General features: G+C 50.8%; 2 protein-coding genes across 2 annotated transcripts; one reads left to right on the top strand and one right to left on the bottom strand.

Moving 5' to 3' along the window:
• Positions 1-7,908: 7,908 nt before the first annotated feature.
• On the top strand, positions 7,909-8,622 carry LOC125758837 (zinc finger BED domain-containing protein 5-like). Its single transcript, XM_049416496.1, has one exon. The coding sequence runs from the start codon at positions 7,909-7,911 to the stop codon at positions 8,620-8,622; it is 714 nt and encodes a 237-aa protein (XP_049272453.1).
• A 1,541-nt stretch (positions 8,623-10,163) lies between these two features.
• Positions 10,164-14,559, bottom strand: LOC119397220 (uncharacterized protein K02A2.6-like). The gene is made up of 4 exons (XM_037664655.1): positions 13,510-14,559; positions 12,407-13,380; positions 10,741-12,226; positions 10,164-10,175 (listed from the first exon to the last, which is right to left on the bottom strand). Exons 1-4 carry the CDS (start codon positions 14,557-14,559, stop codon positions 10,164-10,166), a joined length of 3,522 nt encoding a protein of 1,173 aa, XP_037520583.1.
• Between the last annotated feature and the right edge of the window lie 7,709 nt (positions 14,560-22,268).

The raw sequence follows: 22,268 nt of genomic DNA, 5'->3' as shown, positions 1-22,268 counted from the left end.
TGTACTTCATTTTTACCGATTAGGAACTACGTAGTCCCTAGTAGGCACCGTCAAAACATGGGACGTCACAACGAATGGTGCGGTAACTTCTAGGTGGTGTTGTCACCCCCATTTTGTTTTTGACGTTTTCTCGCTTACTAAGAGTCTTCTCGCAGCAAGCGTGGTGTTTTTGGCATCGTGAAAGAGTACTTTACTAATACGAGAAAAATCGTTTTGCTCTTTAGTGTCTCTTTAAACAGAGGAAAAACCAAACAAGTTTTAAAATTAAATTAAATGCCAGTTTTATGTGCCCAAACCACATAAGCGCCCGTCTGTCGTTTTCTTTACCACTGTCCCCATCTGAAAAAAAATCGCGCTGCTTCCGTTTATATTTCCCAAACCACAGTATATTTACGAGGCACACCATGGTGGGTGACTCCAGATTCATTTCAACCATCAGGGGTTACTTCAACTTCACTCCAGGGTGATGAGCAAGACAAACAACAGAGTCCATGCATAAGACCCCTCACCTGAATGTCTCCAGTCCGGGTGGCTGAATTCGCACATTGAATTCAGTGTCCTGGATGAAGATGAGCTCCTGACTGTAGTGTCTGTTAAGTCTTCGAGATGGCGCTTGCACTATGGGCCTGAGATAGTGGAACAAAGTGGAGCGAAGGAGGCTCCGCAGGGGGATTGGACTGGCTGCCATCATCTGGTGCATGAGACTCTCGACCACTACATGGTGTCAGAAGAATGTGGATGGTCGAGATACCGACTATGCAACGCCGCTATTCGATTCGGGCAGCGCTCAACTGTCCCTTGTGCTAAGGAAGTCTGTCCCTGCGCCAAGCCATGGACGGCACCAACACTGCCACAAGTCGCAAGAGTACCCAACGTTCATAACTCCGTCTGGATGTTACTGCGCTTTTGCCGACTACCACTCGGGATAGTGTCTGCACCTGAGTACTTCGAACATCAGATGTCTCTGATCCTTAAAGGCTGAGCGGGAATTGCCAATATGATAGACGAAATTCTTGTTTTCAGCAAGATACGCGAAGAGCACAACCAGCATCTGTAGCAAGTTCTTGCTCGGCTAAAAAAGACAGGCACCACGCTGAATCAGGAAACGTGCTGCTATGGCGCTAGCAGCATCAAGTTTTTGGGTGTGATCATCGGCGCTCAAGGCACCTCAGCAGATCCAGATAAAATTGCAGCATCCCAACATTTACCACCTACCAAAAGATGTCTCCGCAGTTCGTCGTCTACGTGGGCTTGTCAACCACGTCGGGCACTTCCGTCCACATACCTCCGAGAGAACTGCTCCCATTCACGCTTTACTATGCAAAGATTTGCATTGGACATGGGGACCTGATCAGGAGACCGCCTTCAAAAGCCTCAAGCGAGTGCGTTCCGACCTCTGTGTTGCACACTACAATACTGTCTACAAGACAAACGTGTCTGCCGATGCAAGCTCTTTCGGGTTGGGAACCGTACTGCTACAAGAGCAACCTACTGGCCAAAGCCGAGCGGTTGCCTTTGCTTCAAAGTCGCTGACGTCCACAAAGCAACGTTACAGCCAGGCTGAGAAAGAGGCCTTGGCTGTCATATGGGCAGTGCAACGATTCAAAGAGTTCGTCCGTACTCTAACTCTTCATTGAAACAGATCATCAGCCTCTCGCGGCATTGCTCGGCGCTATGGATGTAGACATCTTGCCACCCAGAATCCAGCATTTCCGCTTGAAGCTAATGCTCTTCTGCTACGAAGTACTCTACGCACCTTGGAAACAACTGGCCATGGCTGACACGCTCTCCTACAAGAAAAGTTTCAAGCTTGGAGGCTACTCCAAGACAAGCTGATAACACCATGCTTTTCGTCCAGAAGACCATTCGTGCTTTGCCAGATACCCTGTTCGCACACCTTCACGAGCTTCATCAGGCACAAGCTGGTGAGACGGGATGCCACTTGCTCCTCCAGTACTGCAAGAAAGGCTGGCCCAGGACGTCTCGTGTGCCGACACATGCAAGGAAGTACTGGCAGTGCTGAGGCAATCTTTGCGTTGGTGAAGATCTACTTCTGAAGGGTTGCGGTTCTGGCATCATGCCAGCAACACGCATAGCAGCTTCTTCACAACAGCCATCAAAGAATAGGCCGCTGCAACTCTCTAGCTAGAGAATCTGTTTGGTGGCCTGGCATAAATTCCCAAAGTGAGACAATGGTGACGAACTGCTCCAAATGTGTTGAGACCAGAGATAAACGTGCAGAGCCTATGCTCGTTACTGAGACTCCAAAAGAGCCTTGGGAGCTCATTGTTATTGACCTGTTTCATTTCGACGCCGGATACTACGTGCTCATCGTAGACTACAGATCCCATTTCCCAGAGGTCTTAAGCCTGCGTTCTACAAGAACATCCGCCGTCATATCTGCCATCAAAAGTGTGTTCACACGTTACAGCATACCAAAGGAGGTTCAGAGTGATAACGGGCAACAATTTGCAGCAAAGGAATTTGCCAACTTTTGTAGGACCTACAGCTTCCACCAGATTACAAGCGGACCCGGCTTCTCGCAATCCGATGGAGAAGTGGAATGTATGGTGCGAACTCTCAAGGATCTTCTTAAAAAGACTGAAGATCCCCACTTGACCTTGCTGTTGTATCAGGACACCCCATTGTTACGTATTCGTTGGCTGGACAATAGCCGGTTTCAAGGAACAGACAACCCACGCAGTGCCAGGAAGACAAAACCCAGTCAATTCTGCGACGCGCTTTCAAGCGCTTTGTAGCCAATCAGAGAGTGGCAGAAAATAAAAAGAAAAGAAGATAACGCAGCAAGCGGGGCAATCTTATCTGAAGGCCCCAATGTAAATTGAGACAAGCACCAATTATGTTACAGCTCTGTCAAAGCCTTTCAGAAGATGACACTTCATGAACGAATGGAGCTGGTAACAGGCAGCCAACATTGGGGCACGTTTGTCTAAGCACAGCGCTGACACATTTCGCACGGTCACAATGTCCTTGTGCTTGACATGGGCAAAGACATCGAGGTGCATGGTGGCACGGGCTGACCACTGAGGTAGGCACCACAGAAAGAACGAGGATGGCACTGAGTCTTCAGGCTGGAAGAAGCCCGCGAGTGTGGCTTGAATGGCGAGGAGGAGGCGACATTCAGAATGGGCTCGGCTCGCCGAGTGTTGATTGGCTGCCGAGCATGCAGCGAGAGGGAGCAGGTGGCAGATGTCTGGAGCAGGGTTCATCTCACCAGCTGGCACAACAAAATTTCAAATGACTTAGTGAACGAGCAGCAGGAACACAGTAACTACGTCAAAAGCAACCTGGCGCCCAAGTTTAGGAAAGCCCGGCATATGAATTCACTGGGAGCAGATCCTATGACAACCAAACACGAGAAGGGAAGAAAAAACTTGCGCCGAGTTGCATGCACAGAAACACTAAAAAACACTCGAGGATGCGGCTAAGGCAGTCTTCATTGGCATGGTGTTTGCCTTTCTTGTGCCACACTGTGAAATCAAATTGTTGAAGTTATAGACTCCACCGCATGCACCCAAGTTTAGGAAAGACCGGCAGATGAATTCACTGGGAGCAGAGCGCATGACAACCAAACACGAGAAGGGAAGAAAAAACATACGCCGAGTTGCATGCACAGAAACGCTAAAAAGACACTCGAGGGTGCGGCTAAGGCAGTCTGCATTGGCATAGTGTTTGCTTTTCTTGTGCCACACTGTGAAATCAAATTGTTAAAGTTCTGGACTCCACCGCATCAAGCAGCCATTTTTGCTTGACATTCGGTTTAACCACACTAAAGGGAAATGATCAGTTTCAAAAACAAAGGAAGAGCCCTTCAGATAATACAAGAGCTTTTCGAGAGCCCACACCAAGCAAGCGAATTCTTTTTCTGTTATGCTGTAGGCCTGCACGTGTAGCGTTAGCTTTTGACTTGCATAGACAACAGGATGCTCGTCGCCCCTTACCGTTCACTTGACTTAGAACAACGCCCATTGCGCGGTCACTGGCATCACACTGAACTAAGAAAGAGAGAGTAATCTGGTGCCACGAGGACTGGCAGTTCACCGACTAGAATCTTTTTAATCACAGCAAAAGCATCTTCACGCGCCTTATTCCAATGCACATTAGTTGGCTCGGTCTTGAGCAGAGTGTCTGAAAAAGGACTATCGATATCTGCGAAGTTGGGAATGCAGCTTCTGTAGTAGTCAGCTAAACCCAAAAAGGGAACACGTTACTCCTTGTTTTTGTCTAAGGAAAGCTAGTGATTGCCTCAACTTTTAGTTCGAAAGGACGTCGCTTCTCTTGGCCAGCAACATGCCCTAAGTAGTGGACTTCAGCGCTCGCAAGACGGCATTTGCCGAGTTTGAGGGTCACGTCTGCCTCGCATATTCGTAGGAATACCTGCTGTAGATGTTTCAAATGCTGTTGCGAAGTGCTCGAGAATACAGCAATACGGTCGAGGTAGGGCATAGCGAATGACTCAGTGCTTTTGAGCACTTGATTCAGGAACTAAAAATACGAAGGGCGCATTCTTGAGGGCAAAAGTGAGCACAAGAGGGTGATATGTGCCTGTCACAGTCATGAAAGTAGCGAGCTTACTTGCATTTTCTGTGAGTGGCACTTGCCAAAAGCTGCGTACCAAATTTAATGTAGAAACATACTGCGCCGCGGAAACTTTCTCCATCAAGGCCTTAACATTTAGAATGGGACACATCTTTATTTTTGTTATCGCATTCAATTTTCAATAATCAATGCAGGGTCGGGGTTCCGTTCCAGGAATTTCTACAATGAACATCGGTAACGTGTATTCGCTGTCTCGTGGCACGAGTAGAGCCAGCGTCAACATGTTTCGAACGGAATCGTTCAGCAGCTTCTCATGATGGTGCGAAAACCTGTGCATCCTGGTTTGGAAGGGTGGGTGGATGTCAACTCAATGCCGGGTAGGGACTAAAGTCGCTGAAGTTGCATACAAGCATTTCCAACTAATTTCTTTGTTTGACTGTTAGAGAAGCTTGTTTAGCGACAGATTAGAGTATCTCTTTTGTTCATGGGGAAGTGCAAGGGATCTGCACTTGAGGGACTGGAACTTTTATTTCTTCAGGTTCGTTTAGAACGATGCTCAACATCTCAGCGCGTTCGATAAACTGCTTCATAAGATCGCAGTGGTAGATTGTCACACTGTTGCGTTTACCGGGTGTCATCACCAAACAAGTAGTGTTTGAAAGAGTCTGTTTAACCGTGACCAACTCATCTCACACTATATCCAGCTTATTTGCCTTCGACGACTTCAGAATTAGCCCTTTGTCGCCTTCTTTCCATGTTTGTGTGCGTGCAGATCTGTTGTAGTACCTTTGCTCGTTGCTGTGCTTCTGCCATGTTGATCCGCGCCAATTCTTACGATTCACGTAGGCGCTTCAACAAGATCAGCACGTACTCTACAACCGATCTGTCTATAAATTTGTCTTCCCACTTTTCCTTTAACAATTTGAGCAGGGAGCGAAGCACTCGACCGTAAACAAGTTCCGCCGGCATGAACCTACCGTAAAAACCGGAATATAGGTCGAATTTTTTTTTTCAAAAAAACGCGATGAAAAGTCGACCCTCGTCTTATATACTGGTCATTGGCAGAATAAAAGTGGAAGTCTCGCGACAATGGGCAGCTGAAGTCGGAAGCCTCCATTGCCATCGTGAGCATCAGCAGCGGCGGGCTGGCGGCACCGTTGGGCAACGCCATTTTGCTTTTTATTCTGTCAAGTGTGGCTGCTTCAGTTATCCGCTGTTTTTATTTTTCTGTTTCCTTCAGAAATGAGCGGTAGCTGACGGCAGTTTACGATAGGCTTTAAGAAAAAGGTTATCGAGTATGCCGAAACGCACGGCAACCTGGTGGCACAACGGGAATTCGGTGCATCGAAGAAAAGCATCCGATACTGGAGGAGCCAAAAGCAGCACATCAAATCCTGCAGCAACCAAAGAAAAACTACGTTTCGTGGACGGACTGCAGTGCACCCCGAACTGAAACGTTACTCGCAAAGTTCGCCCGGGAGCTGTGTGCAAGGTCGCTACCCGTGACAGCGGAGTGCATCCGCATGAAAGCTCTCGAGATAGCACACGACTCTGGGCTCACCAGGGCGCAATTCAAGGGCTCGCCATCGTGGGTACGCCGATTTATGAAGCGGAAGGGCTTTGCGCTGCGGCGGCGTACTTCCGTGTGCCAAAAACTGCCCGAAGATTTCAATCACAAGCTGGTCGAGCATCAGCGCTTCGTCGACAGCGTTGCTACATGATGGGACACATGGACAACACTGACGAAACTCCAATCTGGTTTGATATGCCCTCGAACACGACCATGAAATCTAAAGCAGTGGTTCTCAAATAGGGGTCCGCGAAGCCATTTCTATGATCCGCGAAACCCTCCCCGCTTTTTTTTTTACATTTTTGGAGTTTAGTCCGGCCGTGACTCATTTGGAGTTCCGGGAGCTGCTCCCGGAACTGCCGCAGCGATCCGCAATTCGCACAAGGTCGTCTCGATCACCTCCTTTCCCTCTTCCCCACACCTTCCCGAACCACGTGTCTCGGTGCCCCGCAGTCGCATTATCACATTGCCATTTTCGCCTGGCATCAGTGGCTGTGCAGTGCAGTCTCAGCTGGTTGGCCTAGGTCGCGAAGCTGCATGTTCGTCTGAGTTGCGTAGCCATGTCCAAGTTACGTGGCTACAAAAAAAGTTATGTGAAGTTTGGCTTTGTCAATATGGGCGGCGAACCGCAATGCATTTTGTGCGGTGAAGTACTCGCTCTAAGCTCCATGGTGCCGACGAAGTTGACACGCCATCTCCGAACAAAGCATCCAAGCTACCAAGACAAGGACAGAGTTCTTCGAAACCAAGAAACAACAGTTGGAATCCCAAAAGCTGGATAATCCAAACGAGGTGAGGTCGAAATTATCGTAACACAGTTTTACGTTAGTTGCGCATAGGATGTTCGCTGCGGCAGCGAGCCTGGATCGGTCGCCGAATGCTTGTTCGACATGCTTTACGTTAGTTGCGCATACGAGGTTCGTGGCAGCCGCGACCTTCGATATGCGTTATGTTCGCTGTGCGTACGCTGATCGGCGAGGCTCAAGCCTCACGGTTAGCTGGCAGATTTTGTTGGTTCGCTTTAGTGCATGTGCCATCGACTTTCCACATGTATATAACGCATCGCGGGGTGGGGAAAGCGACCAGTTAAGGCACCAGTTTTAGACTGTCGATGCAGTGTTTGTAGGTTCGGTTCAGCGTACAAAGTTAGACTTTCGTTTCAGCTGGCAAGCTCTGCAGATGCTATCAAGGCAAGCTACATGCTCAGCTACCACGTGGCCAAACAGATGAAGCCTCACACCATCTGCGAGACTCTGCTTATGCCCTGCATGAAGGACGTCGTCGGTGCTGTCATAGGGAAAGAGCATGTGAAAAAACTGGACAAAATACCGTGCTCGTACGACACCGTAGCACGGAGAACCAGAGAAATGGCGTCTGATGTGCAGGACCAAGTAATTGATAAATTGAAGTCCGCTGGGAAATTTTCCCTCGCTGTCGATGAAAGCTGCGACGTATCCGGGAGCCCACAGCTTATAGTGTTTGTGCACTTTGTGAATAACTCTGTCATTGCCGAAGAACTTCTTTGCTGTCTGGAACTCAAGACCACAACGAGAGGTCAAGATATTTTCGATGCCATTGACAATTTTTTTGTTTCGCGCGGTCTTCATTGGGACATGTGTGTAGCTGTATGCACCGACGGCGCTCGAGCCATGGTTGGAAACTCTATAGGTTTTTTAGGACTCATTAAGAAAGTGAACAGTGCAGTAGCGTTCACACACTGTATGCTTCATAGGGAAGCTTTGGCATCAAAGGAGTTGAGTCCAGAGCTTGCGAGTGTTATGCAACATGTTGTCAAAGTCGTGAACAGTGTAAAGGCAAGGCCTAAGGCCAGTCGCCTCTTCAAGGTACTGTGCGAGGAGATGGGTGCCGAGCACCAACACCTGCTCCTGCACACCGAGGTGCGTTGGTTGTTGAGCGGAAAAGTGCTCGCAAGGGTGCTCGAGCTTAGAGAGGAGCCGAGTCTTTTTTTGGCAGAAGATAGGGCCCTCGGAGATCCTTTTCAGGACTCTTCTTTTGTGGCAAAGCTTGCTTATCTGTGTGACCTGTTTGAGCACCTGAACCATCTTAACAGCAGCATGCAGGGGATGGGCACTAATGTGGTCTCTTCTGGGGACAAGGCAAGAGGCTTCTGTAAAAAGCTTCAAAGTTGGTTGAGCCGGGTAAACAGAGGCGACTATTCGTTTAAGCTGCTCGGTGGTCTTGCAGGCTCTGGAATAGTATCTGGAAGTGACAAAGCCACCATCACGGCCCATCTGAGCACATTAAGGTGCCACATTAAGGACTACTTCCCAGAATCTGCCCCGGACACATGGCTTGTGGCCCCTTTTGAGGCTGGCGTAGCTTGCTTTACATATGAATGTGTCGAAGCTGAAAATGAGCTGATGGAGCTCCAGGAAAACACAGTGATGAAGGCAAAGTTTGCCACTGTGAGCCTCGAGGCATTTTGGTTGGGGACTGCAGAATGTTCCCCCTTCTCCACGAGATGGCTGTAAAGCTTCTGTTCCAGTTTTCTACGACGTATGCATGCGAGCCTGCTTTTTCCTGACTTGCATACTTGAAATGTAAATACTGAAACAGGTTGAATGTGGCTGCAGATATGCAACTCTGTTTAAGCGCGACTGTGCCACGTTTGTTTGATGTTTTTGGTAGCAATAAAAGGCACTTGTTTCACGCTCCAGTTGTGTTAATTTACCTACATACCCCCCCCCCCCCTCCCTCCCCTCCACTGCAAGGGGTCCCCGACACATCCATGGCTAAGAACCACTGCTCTAAAGGATCAAAGCAAGTGAAGCTCTTGACAACGGGCAACAAGCATTCGCTATTTATAGTGATGCTCGCGTGCACAGCCGATGGAAAGAAGCTGCCCCCTTCATTTTCAAGAGAAAAGGGCTACCAAAAGAAGACATTCCTCGGGATGTGATCGTGAGAGCGAACGAAAAAGGGTTCATGAATGAGTCCCTCATGCTCGAATGGATCCGGCTCGTGTGGAATCGGCGACCCGGTGCGCTTTTCCAGCGCCCGAGCATGTTGGTCCTCGACTCATTTCGAGGCCACCTCACGGTCGATGTAAAGGGAGCCCTGTGCGATGGCAAGACTGATCTTGTCGTGATCCCTGGGGGACTAACATCAATCCTCCAGCCACTGGACGTAGAGCTCAACAAACCCTTTAAAGATCGCGTGCGCGAGCTCTACATTGAGTGGATGCTGGGCGACAATCCCAAGACCCCCGCTGGCCGCCTACGACGTCCACCTCTCGCGACCGTTTGTGGCTGGGTGTCGTCGGCATGGAAATCTCCCCCGGAAGAGATGGTGTGCGAGTCTTTTCGCAAATGCTGCATCAGCAACGCATTGGATGGAACGGAGGACGATGCACACTGGGACGTTACTAGTGACAAGCAGGCGTCGTCCGACTCAAGTTCAGACGAGTCTGAGTGACAGCACTTTGTGGCCTTCTGGCGTTTAACTACATATCACTGTCTAAATAAAAAGAAATGTCACCACAGTGCAGCTCGTTGTGTCGCGTATTTATCAAGGTAAGGGTGCGCCGCGACACTTTGCGATTTTTTTTAATTTCTTTTTTGGAGATTCAAAGTTTGGGGGGGTCGACCTATATTCCAGTCCGACCTATATACCGGTTTTTACGGTAGTCGTTTCGTGAGTGATGGAACGCACAGCACTGCGGAACCAGCTTCGTCCCAGTGGTGGCCTTCTTGAAACAGAGCGCATGCAGAATGCGCTTCATTGCCGAGTGAAATTTTTCAACTGAATTACTTTGTGGATGGCAGACAGCTGTGATGAATGGATAAGCCACATTTGTTCAAGAACATCGCGGTAAGCACTCTTGTGGACACAGAACCTTGAATGCATTGGATTTCACTGAGAAATCCTGGCAAAGACGCCGAGTAGCGCGTTTACAACTGCAGTGGAGCTTCATTCCGGCAACACCACTGCTTCAGTGAATTTCGTGGCTGGGCAAATAAGTGTTGGGAAGTATTCGTTGCCTGCCGCTGTTACTAGTAAAGGGCCCACAATGTCAACTACAAATCTGCGAAAAGGTTCGCCAATCAAAGTCACTTGAACCAAAGGCACCAAGTTTTTTAGTTTGGCTGTCCCGTCCTTTGGCAAACGCTGCAGGAGCATACCCAGTTCTAGGATTCCCAGAAGCACATTGGCCTGTAGTAGTAGTTCAATAATCTGCTCTTGGTCTTGTCGATTCCTAAATGACCAAACCAGCTATCGCTGTGAACCAAACCTGTCGCGTGGTTAGTGCCGCAGGGGCACGGGCACGCAAAGACTGACGCGTACACGCTGCTCGCTCGGACGAAAATGTAACCCAGGCTTTATTGGGGCACGAACATATATATGATGCAAGCAGTAACAGGGGGCGCCACGCTCCAGTGGCGGCCTAATCAAAAGGCTGAATTGTGGCGACCTCTACATCTCCCCCCTTGAGAAAGTCTGATGGGAGGATGGAGGACGCCAAACACATCACAATGTCACAAGTTCAAACGGCGCGGCGGAACAACGCGCCGGCCGTAACGTGTTCGTGTAACACCATCACTACGGTCCCTGGCTGCAGGGGAATGTTGCAAAGGCTGCCCTTGGGGGACCGCAGGTTCCACGCTGTTGGCAGGCTGAGGTTCCTGAAGGGGAACTTGCTGCAGTGGTGATGGTTGCTGTGCAGCTGTCGGCAGCGATTCCCCACTGGAGGCAGAAGGCATGAAAGGCACTAGGTGACGGCGGTTGCGCTGTAGAACACCACCTTGGTCTGTTTCAACCACGTAGCTTCTTGGCCTTTGCCCCGGGCTGAGGACCGTAGCTTGCACTTGATCAGGGCGCACCCACACACGCTGACCCGTTTGGAGAGGTGGCAGGTCTCGAGCTCTGTGATGCCTATTGTAGTCGTCGGTCTGCTTACGCTTGTAGGCTACATCCTTGGCGACGACATCTTTCCTAGGCGGCCAGATGGGATGTAGCTGGGAGTTTTGCTTCGGGACTCTGGTTCTCAGCTGACGTCCCATCAACAGCTGGGCTGGACTGAAGCCATCGACTCCCGGAGTGTCCCGATAATTGAGCAGAGCGAGGTGAGGGTCTTTAGACTTGCGGAACAGGTCCTTGACTGTCCGTACCATCCTCTCTGCCTCTCCGTTTGACTGGGCGTAGTGTGGGCTACTGGTCGTATGGTTGAAGCCATAAGACGTTGCAAATGCCGCAAACTCTTGCGACGAGAATGGTGGGCCGTTGTCCGACCTGACGTCTTGTGGGATTCCGTGGCGTGCGAAGATGCTTTTGAGAGCATCGATGACTGCCCGAGCTGTGGTGCTTCTCAGGGTCACCACCTCGGGAAACCTCGAGTAGTAGTCCACCACCAGGAGGAACGTCTGGCCATTGAGATGGAACAAGTCCATTCCGAGAAATTCCCAGGGACGTCCAGGTAGAGCTGTGGAGACTAGGGGTTCTGCAAGGTTCACCCGGGTGGAAGCGCACTGTTCGCAGTTGGCGATGAGAGAGGCGATGTCTGCTGAGATACCCGGCCACCAAACTGACTCCCGAGCTAGGGCTTTGGTTCTGTTGATGCCCTGATGGCCTTCGTGCAACAGCGTCAAGACCGCTGGCCGAAGGGACGATGGGATGACAATCCGGGGGCCTTTCAGCAGGATACCGTCGCAGACAGAGAGCTCGTCCGCCACAGAGGCATACTTCGACACATGCAGAGGTAGCTTGGTCTTTCGTGGCCAACCTTGCTGGCAGAAGGAGATGAGGGCCTTGCACTCTGCATCGGATTCTTGTGCCTGTCGTACATCTTCAGGGCGGAGTGGCAAGACTTCTGACATGCAGCCGACTACTTGTGCTGCGAAGAGTTCCACCGTGTCTACAGGAGTGGATGCCTTGTGGGTGATACGTGATAAGGCATCTGCTGTTGCTAGCAGTTTTCCTGGCACGTGCAGCATGCGAAACTGGTACTGCCTTGTCTTGAGCCGTAGTCTCTGAATACGAGGCGGCAACATATCGAGTTCCATCTTGCCCAGAAGTGAGACGAGAGGCAGGTGGTCGGTCTCGACGTCGAAGGTGATGCCACGGACAAACTCGTCGAACCTTTGGATAGCCCACGTCGTTGCCAAAGCTTCTTTTTCGGTCTGGCTGTAACGCTGTTCGGTACTCGTCATTGACCTCGAAGCGAATGCGACTGGGCGACGCTCTCCCGAGGGTTGAGTCTGCAGCAGTACTGCGCCAAGTCCGAAAGAGCTTGCATCTGCGGATACTGTCGTGGCATACGACGGGTGGTACTTGGCCATGCACCTGTCTGACGTCAAGAGTTCTTTGACCTTCTTGAATGCTGCCTCTTGCTCATGCTGCCACACCCAACTCGCAGACTTGTTCAGCAAGGCTCTGATGGGTGCTGTGACGTCCGAGATGTGTGGCAGGAATCTGGCGAGATGATTCACCATTCCAAGCAGTCGTCTAACACCCGCGACGTCTGTGGGAGCTTGCATAGCTTTGACCGCTTCAACCTTGCTTGGATCCGGCCTGATACCCTTAGCTGAGACGACAACACCAAGGAAGGAGACCTCAGATACCCCAAAGCGACACTTGTCCTCGTTCAACGTGATGCCTGCTTTTGCAAGACGAGATAGCACCTGGCTCAGTCTGGCGTCATGCTCCTGGCGGGTGCGTCCAAAAACCAGAATGTCATCTATCATGTTGGCGACCCCTTCTTGGCCCTCCAGGATTCTTGCCATCTGTTTCTGGAAGTACTCGGGAGCGGAGGTGATGCCAAAGGGGAGCCGGCAAAAGCAGTATCGGCCGTATGGGGTGATGAATGTCGTCAGCTCTTGGGAATCGGCAGAAAGCTTCACCTGGTGGAAGCTTGCGGTCGCATCCAGCCTTGAAAAAACTGTTGCGTCACCAAGGAGGCCAAGGACTTGCTCAACCGTTGGCAAAATATGCCGTTCACGGAGGACGACTTTGTTGAGTTGAGTCAAGTCGACGCATAGCCGGTAAGAACCATCGTCTTTCCTGACGACAACGAGGCCAGAGCACCATGGAGTTGGCTTGTCGATCCTGCGGATCACTCCCGCGCTTTCCAATTTGTCCAGCTCGCGGCGGACGACCTCGAGCAGCGGGATGGGGATCCTGCGGGGGACGCTTAGCGAGAAGGGCACGGCATCGGGTTTCAGCCGAATAACGTATTCGTCCTTGAGAGTGCCCAATCCTTTGAAGAGGTCGGCGTGCAGCGTTGCTTTGGGAGTCTTGAGTTCGTCAAGAAATTTCACAACTTTCAGGGCTTGGAGCGCTGGCAGTCCTAGAAGAGGCACAGTGAGTGACTGGATTACGTATAGGCGCTGGCAGCTTGTTTTTCCTTGCCACCGAAGTCGTGCCAGATACGAGCCTAGCACGCGAAGTGGCTGTCCTCCAGGGCCGGTGAGCAGACTGTCGACTTTGTCGAGCTTGGCAGGCAGCGTAGGGAAGTCACTGGGTACAGCGGATACTTCGGCGCCGGAGTCGACTTTGAACTGCGCTGTGTAGTTGTCAACGGTAACGTCGACGAACTTTGCAGCGGCGGGCGTGCCCACGGCATGCAGGTGAACGGAGCCGAGCTTGTTCTGCTGGTGCTTCCGCAAGCGGCAAACTTCGGTGAAGTGGCCTTTCTTTTTGCAGAAGTTGCAGGCGGAGCGTCGAGCCGGGCAGTCCGAACGTCGGTGAGGCGCGCGGCCGCAGAATTCACATATGGACGGCTCGCGAGCGCACTCGGCTGGCGGCTGCGACGTAGTAGGCTTAGCTCTGGAGCGGCGACGAGAGGCGAACTTGCTGGCTTTCGCGGCGTCGAGGTTGAGCTCGCGTGCGTGCTCGGTGCGGTTCTGGGTCAACTCCTTCTCTTTGTCGGCGTCTTCGGACTGACGGGCTTGTGTCCATGCCTCCTTGAGCGTCAGCTTCGAGTTTCGGCACAGATGATCCGAGAGGCGAGAGTCGCGGATGCCGACGACGAACCGGTCGCGTACGAGCCTTTCCTCGACAGCAGCTGACTGGTAGTTGCAGCGCTTCACCATTCTACACAGTTCCGCGTAGTACGTGTCGACGCTTTCGCCGGGTAGCTGAACACGCCTGTGGAACCGCGACGACTCGTAGAGCTCGTTGGCCGGGTGCACGAAGTGCTCAGTGAAGCGCGCGGCGACAACTTGGTACGAGGCGAGCGACTCGGCGTCGAGCGAGAACGTCTCGAGGAGCGGACGTGCCTCCGGGCCCATGCAGTACAGTAGCGAGCGTACCTGCACGTCTTCCGACGCTTTTGTCAGTCCTGAAACCGCGGTGAAGTCTTCGTAGCGGCTGAGCCATGTCGACCATGTTGCCGGGTTCGCGAAGTCGAACGGTGCCGGTGGATGAAGGTTGACGCCGTACAGTTTCGGCGGCTCGCCTGTCTCGAGGTCCATCGTGCTGCCGTTCCGTCGTGGTAAGGCCTAGGGCTGGCGGGCGTTATTCCTACGCTCCGAACTTGCTGTCACGCGATGTCACCCCACTTCTGACACCATGTCGCGTGGTTAGTGCCGCAGGGGCACGGGCACGCAAAGACTGACGCGTACACGCTGCTCGCTCGGATGAAAATGTAACCCAGGCTTTATTGGGGCACGAACATATATATGATGCAAGCAGTAACAGGGGGCGCCACGCTCCAGTGGCAGCCTAATCAAAGGGCTGAGTTGTGGCGACCTCTACAAAACCCAGAAGTGCAAGCTGCTCAAAACTTTGGCCTTTCTTGTTTTTGAATGTTCTGTACAAAAGTCCATCTTTGACAACGAATGACACTGATTCTTTTTCTTTCCGTCTCGAGCTTTCCCAACACATTTGCAGCGACTCGTCGTTCGCCTGTTCCGTTTTGAGAGCGCTTTTGTCTGCCTTTTCCAGAAGTTAAAAATTTTCACTGACTGGGCTTATCATTTCGCCTCGAAGCACGGTAGCGATGGGAGAGCCGTTATCAAAGGCTGGCTTGGCAGGAACATTTTCGCTTGCTGCTGCAGCTTTTGATGGACCACTTTGGTCTGGAATTTCAGCGGCACGAACAGCGCTAATAATCTGCGCTCTTGTGGGACCTCGTGACGGCCATTACAGGGTTCGCATGAGGTTCCATTCCTGCATTTTGCAAGTCCCTCAATGATCTGTTAGAAAAAATGTGAGGAATTTTCCAAGGGCGCTTGTCAAACAGCAGCGTCAGTTTGAAATTTGCCGAAGGTGCCAGTCATTTCGACTTTGGCTAAGAGCAAGCACTACGTGTTGGACTCTAGTGCTCAGCGTACCCATAACACAATTCTGTGACGTGCTCGGGCTTAACGAACGACGGGTGGACAATATCAAATGTTGCTCCTGTGCCACGCAAAACTTTGCAACTGATACCGTTCACCTTCACGTCATATGTGTAAGGCAACAGTAAATCGCTCTCTTCAGTTAGCAGATTGACGGACATAGTTGCCTGTCGGCAACCTGCTGCAATGTGGCGAGGTTGTTGGCATTTATAACAGACCATTGGTCGTTTTCCTTCAAATTTTGAACTTTTCGGATCACTTGCGTTGACTGCATGCTCTTGGGCGGGAACACTGAATTGAATTGAAAACAACTTTATTAGGTCCTGCAGAACTCAAACGGGGCGTGCACCCGGCTCAGTCCCACATAGCAACCGGCAAGCCGAGCCTACAAGCCACCTCGCGGGGCCGCTGGAACATTGGTTTTCCTTGGTCAGTTTCCCTCATTCCTTCCCGAAACTTTTTGAACGCTCCTGATGGCTTCCTCCGCAGTTCTTCTGAACTTACCATTCTAAAGGAGAACTCGTCAGCCATGCCAGCTGCCATTTGCAACGTCTCAACGTTTGGCTTGTCCTGAATCCACAGGCACAGATGGTCCAGAATAGACGCATAAAATGTTCTAGTGCAAAAGTTCAAGCATACGTTGTTTATCCTTGTATGTGATGGTGCCTTTGAGCCATTCCTCTAACAAGCTGATGGATTTGTAGGCAAATTTTTAGAATGACTCCCCTTGGCCACACCTCGTGTTACAAAACTTCATTCTTAAGGCTTCTGCTGACAAGCCTCAGCTGAAGCTTTACTTTATCGTAATCATGCGCGTCTTCATCTGGCATTCTCATGATTACATCTGCTGGCTCGTTTGGAAGTAATGTCAACAGGCGTTCCGACCAGGTTTCTTTCGCAAGTGCTGTTCTAGTACACGTCGTCTCAAAGTTGACGAGATACAAAGTGATGTCACTGCCAGCCTTGAAGGGCTGCATGTATCTGCTCATGTCGAAACTGTCATTACGTTCAAGGTTATGAAGCTGCATCTCCTAATTTCAGTTCTACCTCTCGTTCCTTTAGTCGTTGGGAGACTGCCTTCCAACAGCCCTTGATTTCGTCTTTTGCTCCGCACTTAGATATTCAATAATTTGAAGCTTCCTTATCGACTTCTGTACTGAGATACCCAACTCTTCAGCTAGCAACCCTAGGTTTGGTTTCGTTAACCACACGAGGATCATGATTGTCATTAACAAGTGCCATGCCGATATGTACAACTTATATTTAGCAATGTCAACAAAAGAAAAGAACCTTGACTACCAACTAAAAGCTGTTACTGCTCCCAGTGAAGTCAAGTAAGCCGTGCTCTCACCAAACCGGACACCAAGACTGCCGTCGACATGCGCTCCATACCGCTTCCACCACTACCACCACCTGTTACGTATTCAGCAGCTGGGAGACAGCTAGTCCCAGGAAATAGACGACCCATGCAGTGCCAGGAAGTCTAAACCCAGTTCATTTCACGACTCTCGTTTAAGCGCTTCGTAGAAAATTTGAGGGGGGCAGAAAATGAAAAGATAATCTGGAAAGCGGGGCAATCTTATCTGAAGGCCCAACGGAGATAGAGACAAGCACCATGAACGGTTAGAGCCCTGCGCAGCTTCTCTTGGGCAGGCGCCTCCGCACTTGTGTCCCAAAGGCTGGAAAGCAGCTCCAGCCTGCTTGGCCCGATGCCTAAGTATTCGACCATCACGAAGCTGCCTGCAAAAAACAAGTGGAAGACTAACAGGAGACGTGCAGCCACTTCTCTTTGCCGACTAGAAAGGAAGTTTGGGTGAATGATATGAACTGCCCTGCCATTGTCTTGTCACTCGCCCAACATCCACACGCACACGTGGTTGAAACTGTGAAAGGAGTCATTTAATGCAACCAAAGATATCTTGTTAAGAGAAATGGAAACACCAGTTGCACTGGGGCCATCAGAACACGTTGACAGTGACAGCCAACCACTTCTGCTGGTTCCAGAGTACACGCCACAGAATGCTGTATCCTTCACGCCTGTCGGGACGGGGCGTACGTTGACGGGTTGGCGTAACGAGGCGCGAGCCCGGAGCGAGATCAGAGACGACCAGCCGGTTTGAGACCAGAACGAAGACTAGACTTTATTTACATGACAAAGATGTATCCAAAGAGCAGATGGCGCCACCAGTAAGCCACGCACTGAAGCGCACTAGTACCGACCATGACATCTCCCCCCTTAAGAACACATATTAGCCCCACACATCTTCACAAGTCCAGTCTGCGAGATGGTACGACTCGACGCCCATATCGAGTTGTATATACAGGGCCTGCGTGGTGGTTGGGTGTTCCAAGTGGAGGCGTCCCTGCTCTTCTGGGTGTAGTCTCACTTCTTTGTTGAGGACTTTTCGGTGACAGCTGCTGCTGGGGTGTTACCTTGAACCGCTTCTTTATGACGTTGTGTCTCCAGTCTGCGGTGCGTCACTGATGTTGCACAGCTGCCTGCTTCAGGTTGGAAAGGGACCGAACTGCACTGGTTGAGCTGAAGGATAGCACTTTGTTCTTTTTCTACCGTGAAACACTGGACGACAACAAGGGCTGAGGACTGTCGCCGCAACTCTTTCCAGTTGTACCCACACCCGGGTACCTGCCTGAAGTGGGGGGAGGTCCCTAGTGTGATGTCGCCGACTGAAGTCAGCCGCCTGCTTTTTTTTTCCAGAGCATCACTGACGCCCACATCTTGATGTACCACTTCTGATGGCAGCATCCGCTGCTCTTCCTTGGACACCCTTGTCCGGAGTCTCCTTCCCATCAAAACTTGGGCAGGGCTGAAACCGGTGACACCGACGGTATCTCGGTAGTTCAAGAGGGCCATATAGGTGTCCGCTCCTTTATGAACAAGTTCTTCACTGTGCTCATAATTCACTCAGCCTCCCCATTGGACCTAGGGTAGCTTGGGATGCTTGTGACATGTTCAATGCCATACGATGCCATGAAGAGTACGAATTCCTTTGACTGGAACGGAGGTCCATTGTCCAATCGCAGCACTTCCCGGATGCCGTACCATGAGAAGATGTTTTTCAACACCTCGATGACTCGGCAGGCCGTTATCTTGCGAGTCCCTACCTCGGGGTACCAGGAGTAGTAGTATACGACAAGAAAAGTTGGCCATTTAGATGAAACAAGTCCGTTCCGAGCACTTCCCGGGGATGATCTAGAAGCGCTGTGCAGTAGAGGGGCTCTGCCGGATTCACACTTTAGGATGAGCACTGCTCACACTTGAAGACAAGTCCTTTGATGTCTCTACTGATGCCTTGCCACCACACTGACTCACGGGCTCGTGACCTACATCCGTTGACGCCTTGTTGGCCTTCATGAATCAGTGTCTACACCCGTGGATGTAAGGCGGCTGGCACCACCATACGAATGCCTTTGAAAAGGCCATTGCAGACAGAGCTCATCGATGAAAGCACCATACTTCATGAAGTGCAATGGAAGCTTCTTTGCCTGGGACACCACTCTGACAGAGAAATTAGGGCACTGCACTCCCCAACCTGATCTTGTGCCCTTCAGGCTGCAGTGCTGCTGAAACTTGCAGGAACTCGGCAGCAAATGCTTCAATTGTGTCCACAGGACTAGGAGCATCAACCAGACTGCACACGGACACAAGACAACTGTGTCTGGTGTGGCCAGCAGCTTGCCTGGGACGTACCACACGCTGAACTGAGTGGAGGTCTAGTCTGCCAAATAGCAATACCAGAGGTAGATGATCCGTTTCTGCCTGAAACGGCAGACCTCGAAGGAACTCTTCAAACTTCTGTATAGCCCACACAGCGGCTAAGGCCTACTTTTTGTTTTGACTGTATTGCTGTTCTGTGGCTGCTAAAAACAGTGAAGCAAATGAAACGGAACGTCTGTCTCCTGAAGGTTGCACTTGCATAAGGACTGCTCCCAAGCTGAAGGAGCTTGCACCGGCAAAGACGATAATTCGGTATGCAAGGCGGTACTTTGCCATGCAACGGTCGGAGTTGACAATTTCGTTCACTGAAGTAAATGAAAATTCTTGATGATATCATGTCCATGAAGAATTCTTGCCAAGAAGAGCCCTGATCGGGGCTTTTGGCATCGGACACATGAGGAAGAAAGCAGCCCAGGTGATTCACCCTGCATAAGAGACCACGTACATTAGCTACGTCTGTGGGCAGCCTCATGTTCTTGAATGCCTTGAGCTTGTTGGGGTCTGGGCGGATGCCTCGCGCTGATGTTCCAAGGAAAGAAACTTCAGTCTGGCGAAAGCTGCATTTGTCCTTATTCAAGGTAATTCCGGCTGAGAGAGCCTCATGAGGACTTCCTGAAGCCGAGCGTCACAGTTCATCCAGGGAGTGCACTGAAAACCAGGACATCATCAAACATACAGATTGTACCTTCAACACCCTCCAGGATTCTCGACATTTGCTTCAGCAAGAATTTCGGCGCTGAAGTGATGTCGAAGGGCATCCGACGAAAGCAGTGGCACCCAAATGGCATAATAAATGTGAGCTCCTACGATTCTTCCGCAACCTTGTCTTGATAGAAACCCGATGTTGCATCCAGTTTCGTTAAAATCTTTGCATCTCCCAGAAGAGCACTTTGTCTACTGTCAACAGTTCACAACACTCGCGCAAGATGACTGTTCAACTTTGCGAGGTCGACACACAGTCTGTGGCTGCCGGAACCTTTTGGGATGACCACAAGGCCTGCGCGGTGAGGCGCACTAGTGTGCCTCGGAGCGTGGCTTACTGGTGGCACAATCTGCCCTTCGGATAAGTCACTGTCATGTGCCGTATTTAATCGAATCTAAGCAGAGTTTTTTTTTTTTTTTCGAAAAAACGTGCAAAAGTGGGGGGTCGGCTTTGGTTCAAGTACCATGATTAAGTTCTTTTTTTTTTTCTGGCCTTGCGAATTTCAGGGGTTGGCCTGCAATTGAGTAAATACGATAAATAAAATCTAGCCATCATTCTGGTCTCAAACTGGCTGGTCGTCTCCAATCTCTCACCTGGCTCGTGCCTTATTAAGCCTACCCGTTGAAATACGCCCCGTCCCGACATGGTGTCAGAAGTGGTGGCAGCTAAAATGGAGCTGCATAGAGAGGCTAATGCACATTCTGGAGCAAGATTCGTCGGCAGGGGAAATGGCCCTAGACCAAACCACAAAGGAACCTCCTACAGAATGGCTCAGAGTCTTGCTCTGACAGCCAGACCCCTTCGACTTTTCCAATGTGCAAGTTGGCCCTCTTGGAAGTCACGTTATGAAGACTATGTGGCAGTATCAAGAACACAGCGAGCTGCGTCTGAAGTGCAAGAACGTTCTCTCTTGCACTGCATGGGACCAGAAGCGTGTCCATTATTGGAAACGTTGACACTGTTGTCGCGCATTTCACGGAACACTTTGTCCACCCCATCAACGAACTATACGAGTCGTCTCGCCTCCACAAAATAAAGCAACTACCGGGTTCGTCAACGGCTGAAATTACCCCTCTGCACTTGCCGAACTTAGACTTGTCCGTGACCGGTTCATGGTAGGCCTAAGGAATTCCAATCTCTAAGAACAATTTTGCTGAAGTCTGAAGCTCTCACTGAGAGACGTCTGGGTCCAAGCCCGCCAAGCAGAGGACGCCGAAAAGGGAAAGGTGGCTCAAGTGAGCAATGATACCTCATCGCAAATTGAGACTGATGCTACTTAGTGTTCCAATGCGAAGCCTCGCGACACGCACACCGATAAGCATTAAGCTGCTTGTTGTTTCTGCAGACGTTCGCCACATCCACGCTCCAAGTGCCCGGCGTGGAAGTCGCAGTGTAACTACTACAAGAAGAAAGGACATTTTGCCGACGTATGTCGTGCTCTGAAAGCTAGACAGGCCACGGTGTCCGCAGTCCAGCTGGATACAGTCCACCGCTCAGACAATGCCAAATACGTGGAAGTAACGGTGGACAACTTCACAGAAGTCTTCACTGTACTCTGGTGCAAAGGTTTCTGCCATTTCGATGCTTTCCCACATCCTCCTCTAAGCCATGGACAGAGTTGACAGCATCACCTATGGACTAGGGGAACAGTCACTCAACGTTCTGGGATCCTTCGTGGTAACATTGCTGTGGAAAGGCAAAGACTGTCAAGGCCCTCTCTGTGCCGTTATTGGGCTTCCAGGCACTGGAACCTCTGGGAGTTGTCAAGTTTGTAAACCAGGTCTATGTCAAGCCATCAAGCACTCCTTTCAATGGACTTGACACTCTTCCTCAAAAGTACAAAATAAGTCTTCAACCGGATGCAGTTCCGCATTCCCTCAGCGTGCCACGACGCGTTCCTATTCCCCTACGAGAAATGGTTAAGGCAGAGCTCCAAAATCTGGAACAAGAGGGAGCAATACGCTAGATAGACAAGCCAATGCAATGATGTGCACTAAATGAGATTGAAATCTGGGCAAGTTGGTTACGATTCGTAGCGGGTATAAGCAAAACAGCACAAAAAGAACAAGGACTACGAAAAAGTGGGCACAACATGAGCGCTAGTACTAGTACCAACCACAACAACGCTAACGGCAAGTGAGCCTGGGTCCGATGGAACTACATCAGAGACTAGGACAGCTTTCCTCAGATCGCCTTGAAAGGAGGTCAAGGTTTGGTGGCACCATGAAACCACCAAGGAGAATCAACTTGTGATTAGCTCCTGTGTGCATCCCCGTGTGTGCGCTAGTCACCTGGAGAAGGGGGGATGGAGCCTTCGAGATGGCACTGGCGCTGTGGGCCTGAGTCAATGGAATAAACTGGAGCTGAGGAGGCTCCGCAGGGAGATTCGACTGGCTGCCGTCG

The sequence above is a fragment of the Rhipicephalus sanguineus genome, chromosome 6, assembly GCF_013339695.2.
Source record: "Rhipicephalus sanguineus isolate Rsan-2018 chromosome 6, BIME_Rsan_1.4, whole genome shotgun sequence".
NCBI lineage: Eukaryota > Metazoa > Arthropoda > Arachnida > Ixodida > Ixodidae > Rhipicephalus > Rhipicephalus sanguineus.
The sequence above is the reverse complement of the archived record's forward strand: the minus strand, read 5'-3'. Positions and strand labels throughout refer to the sequence as shown.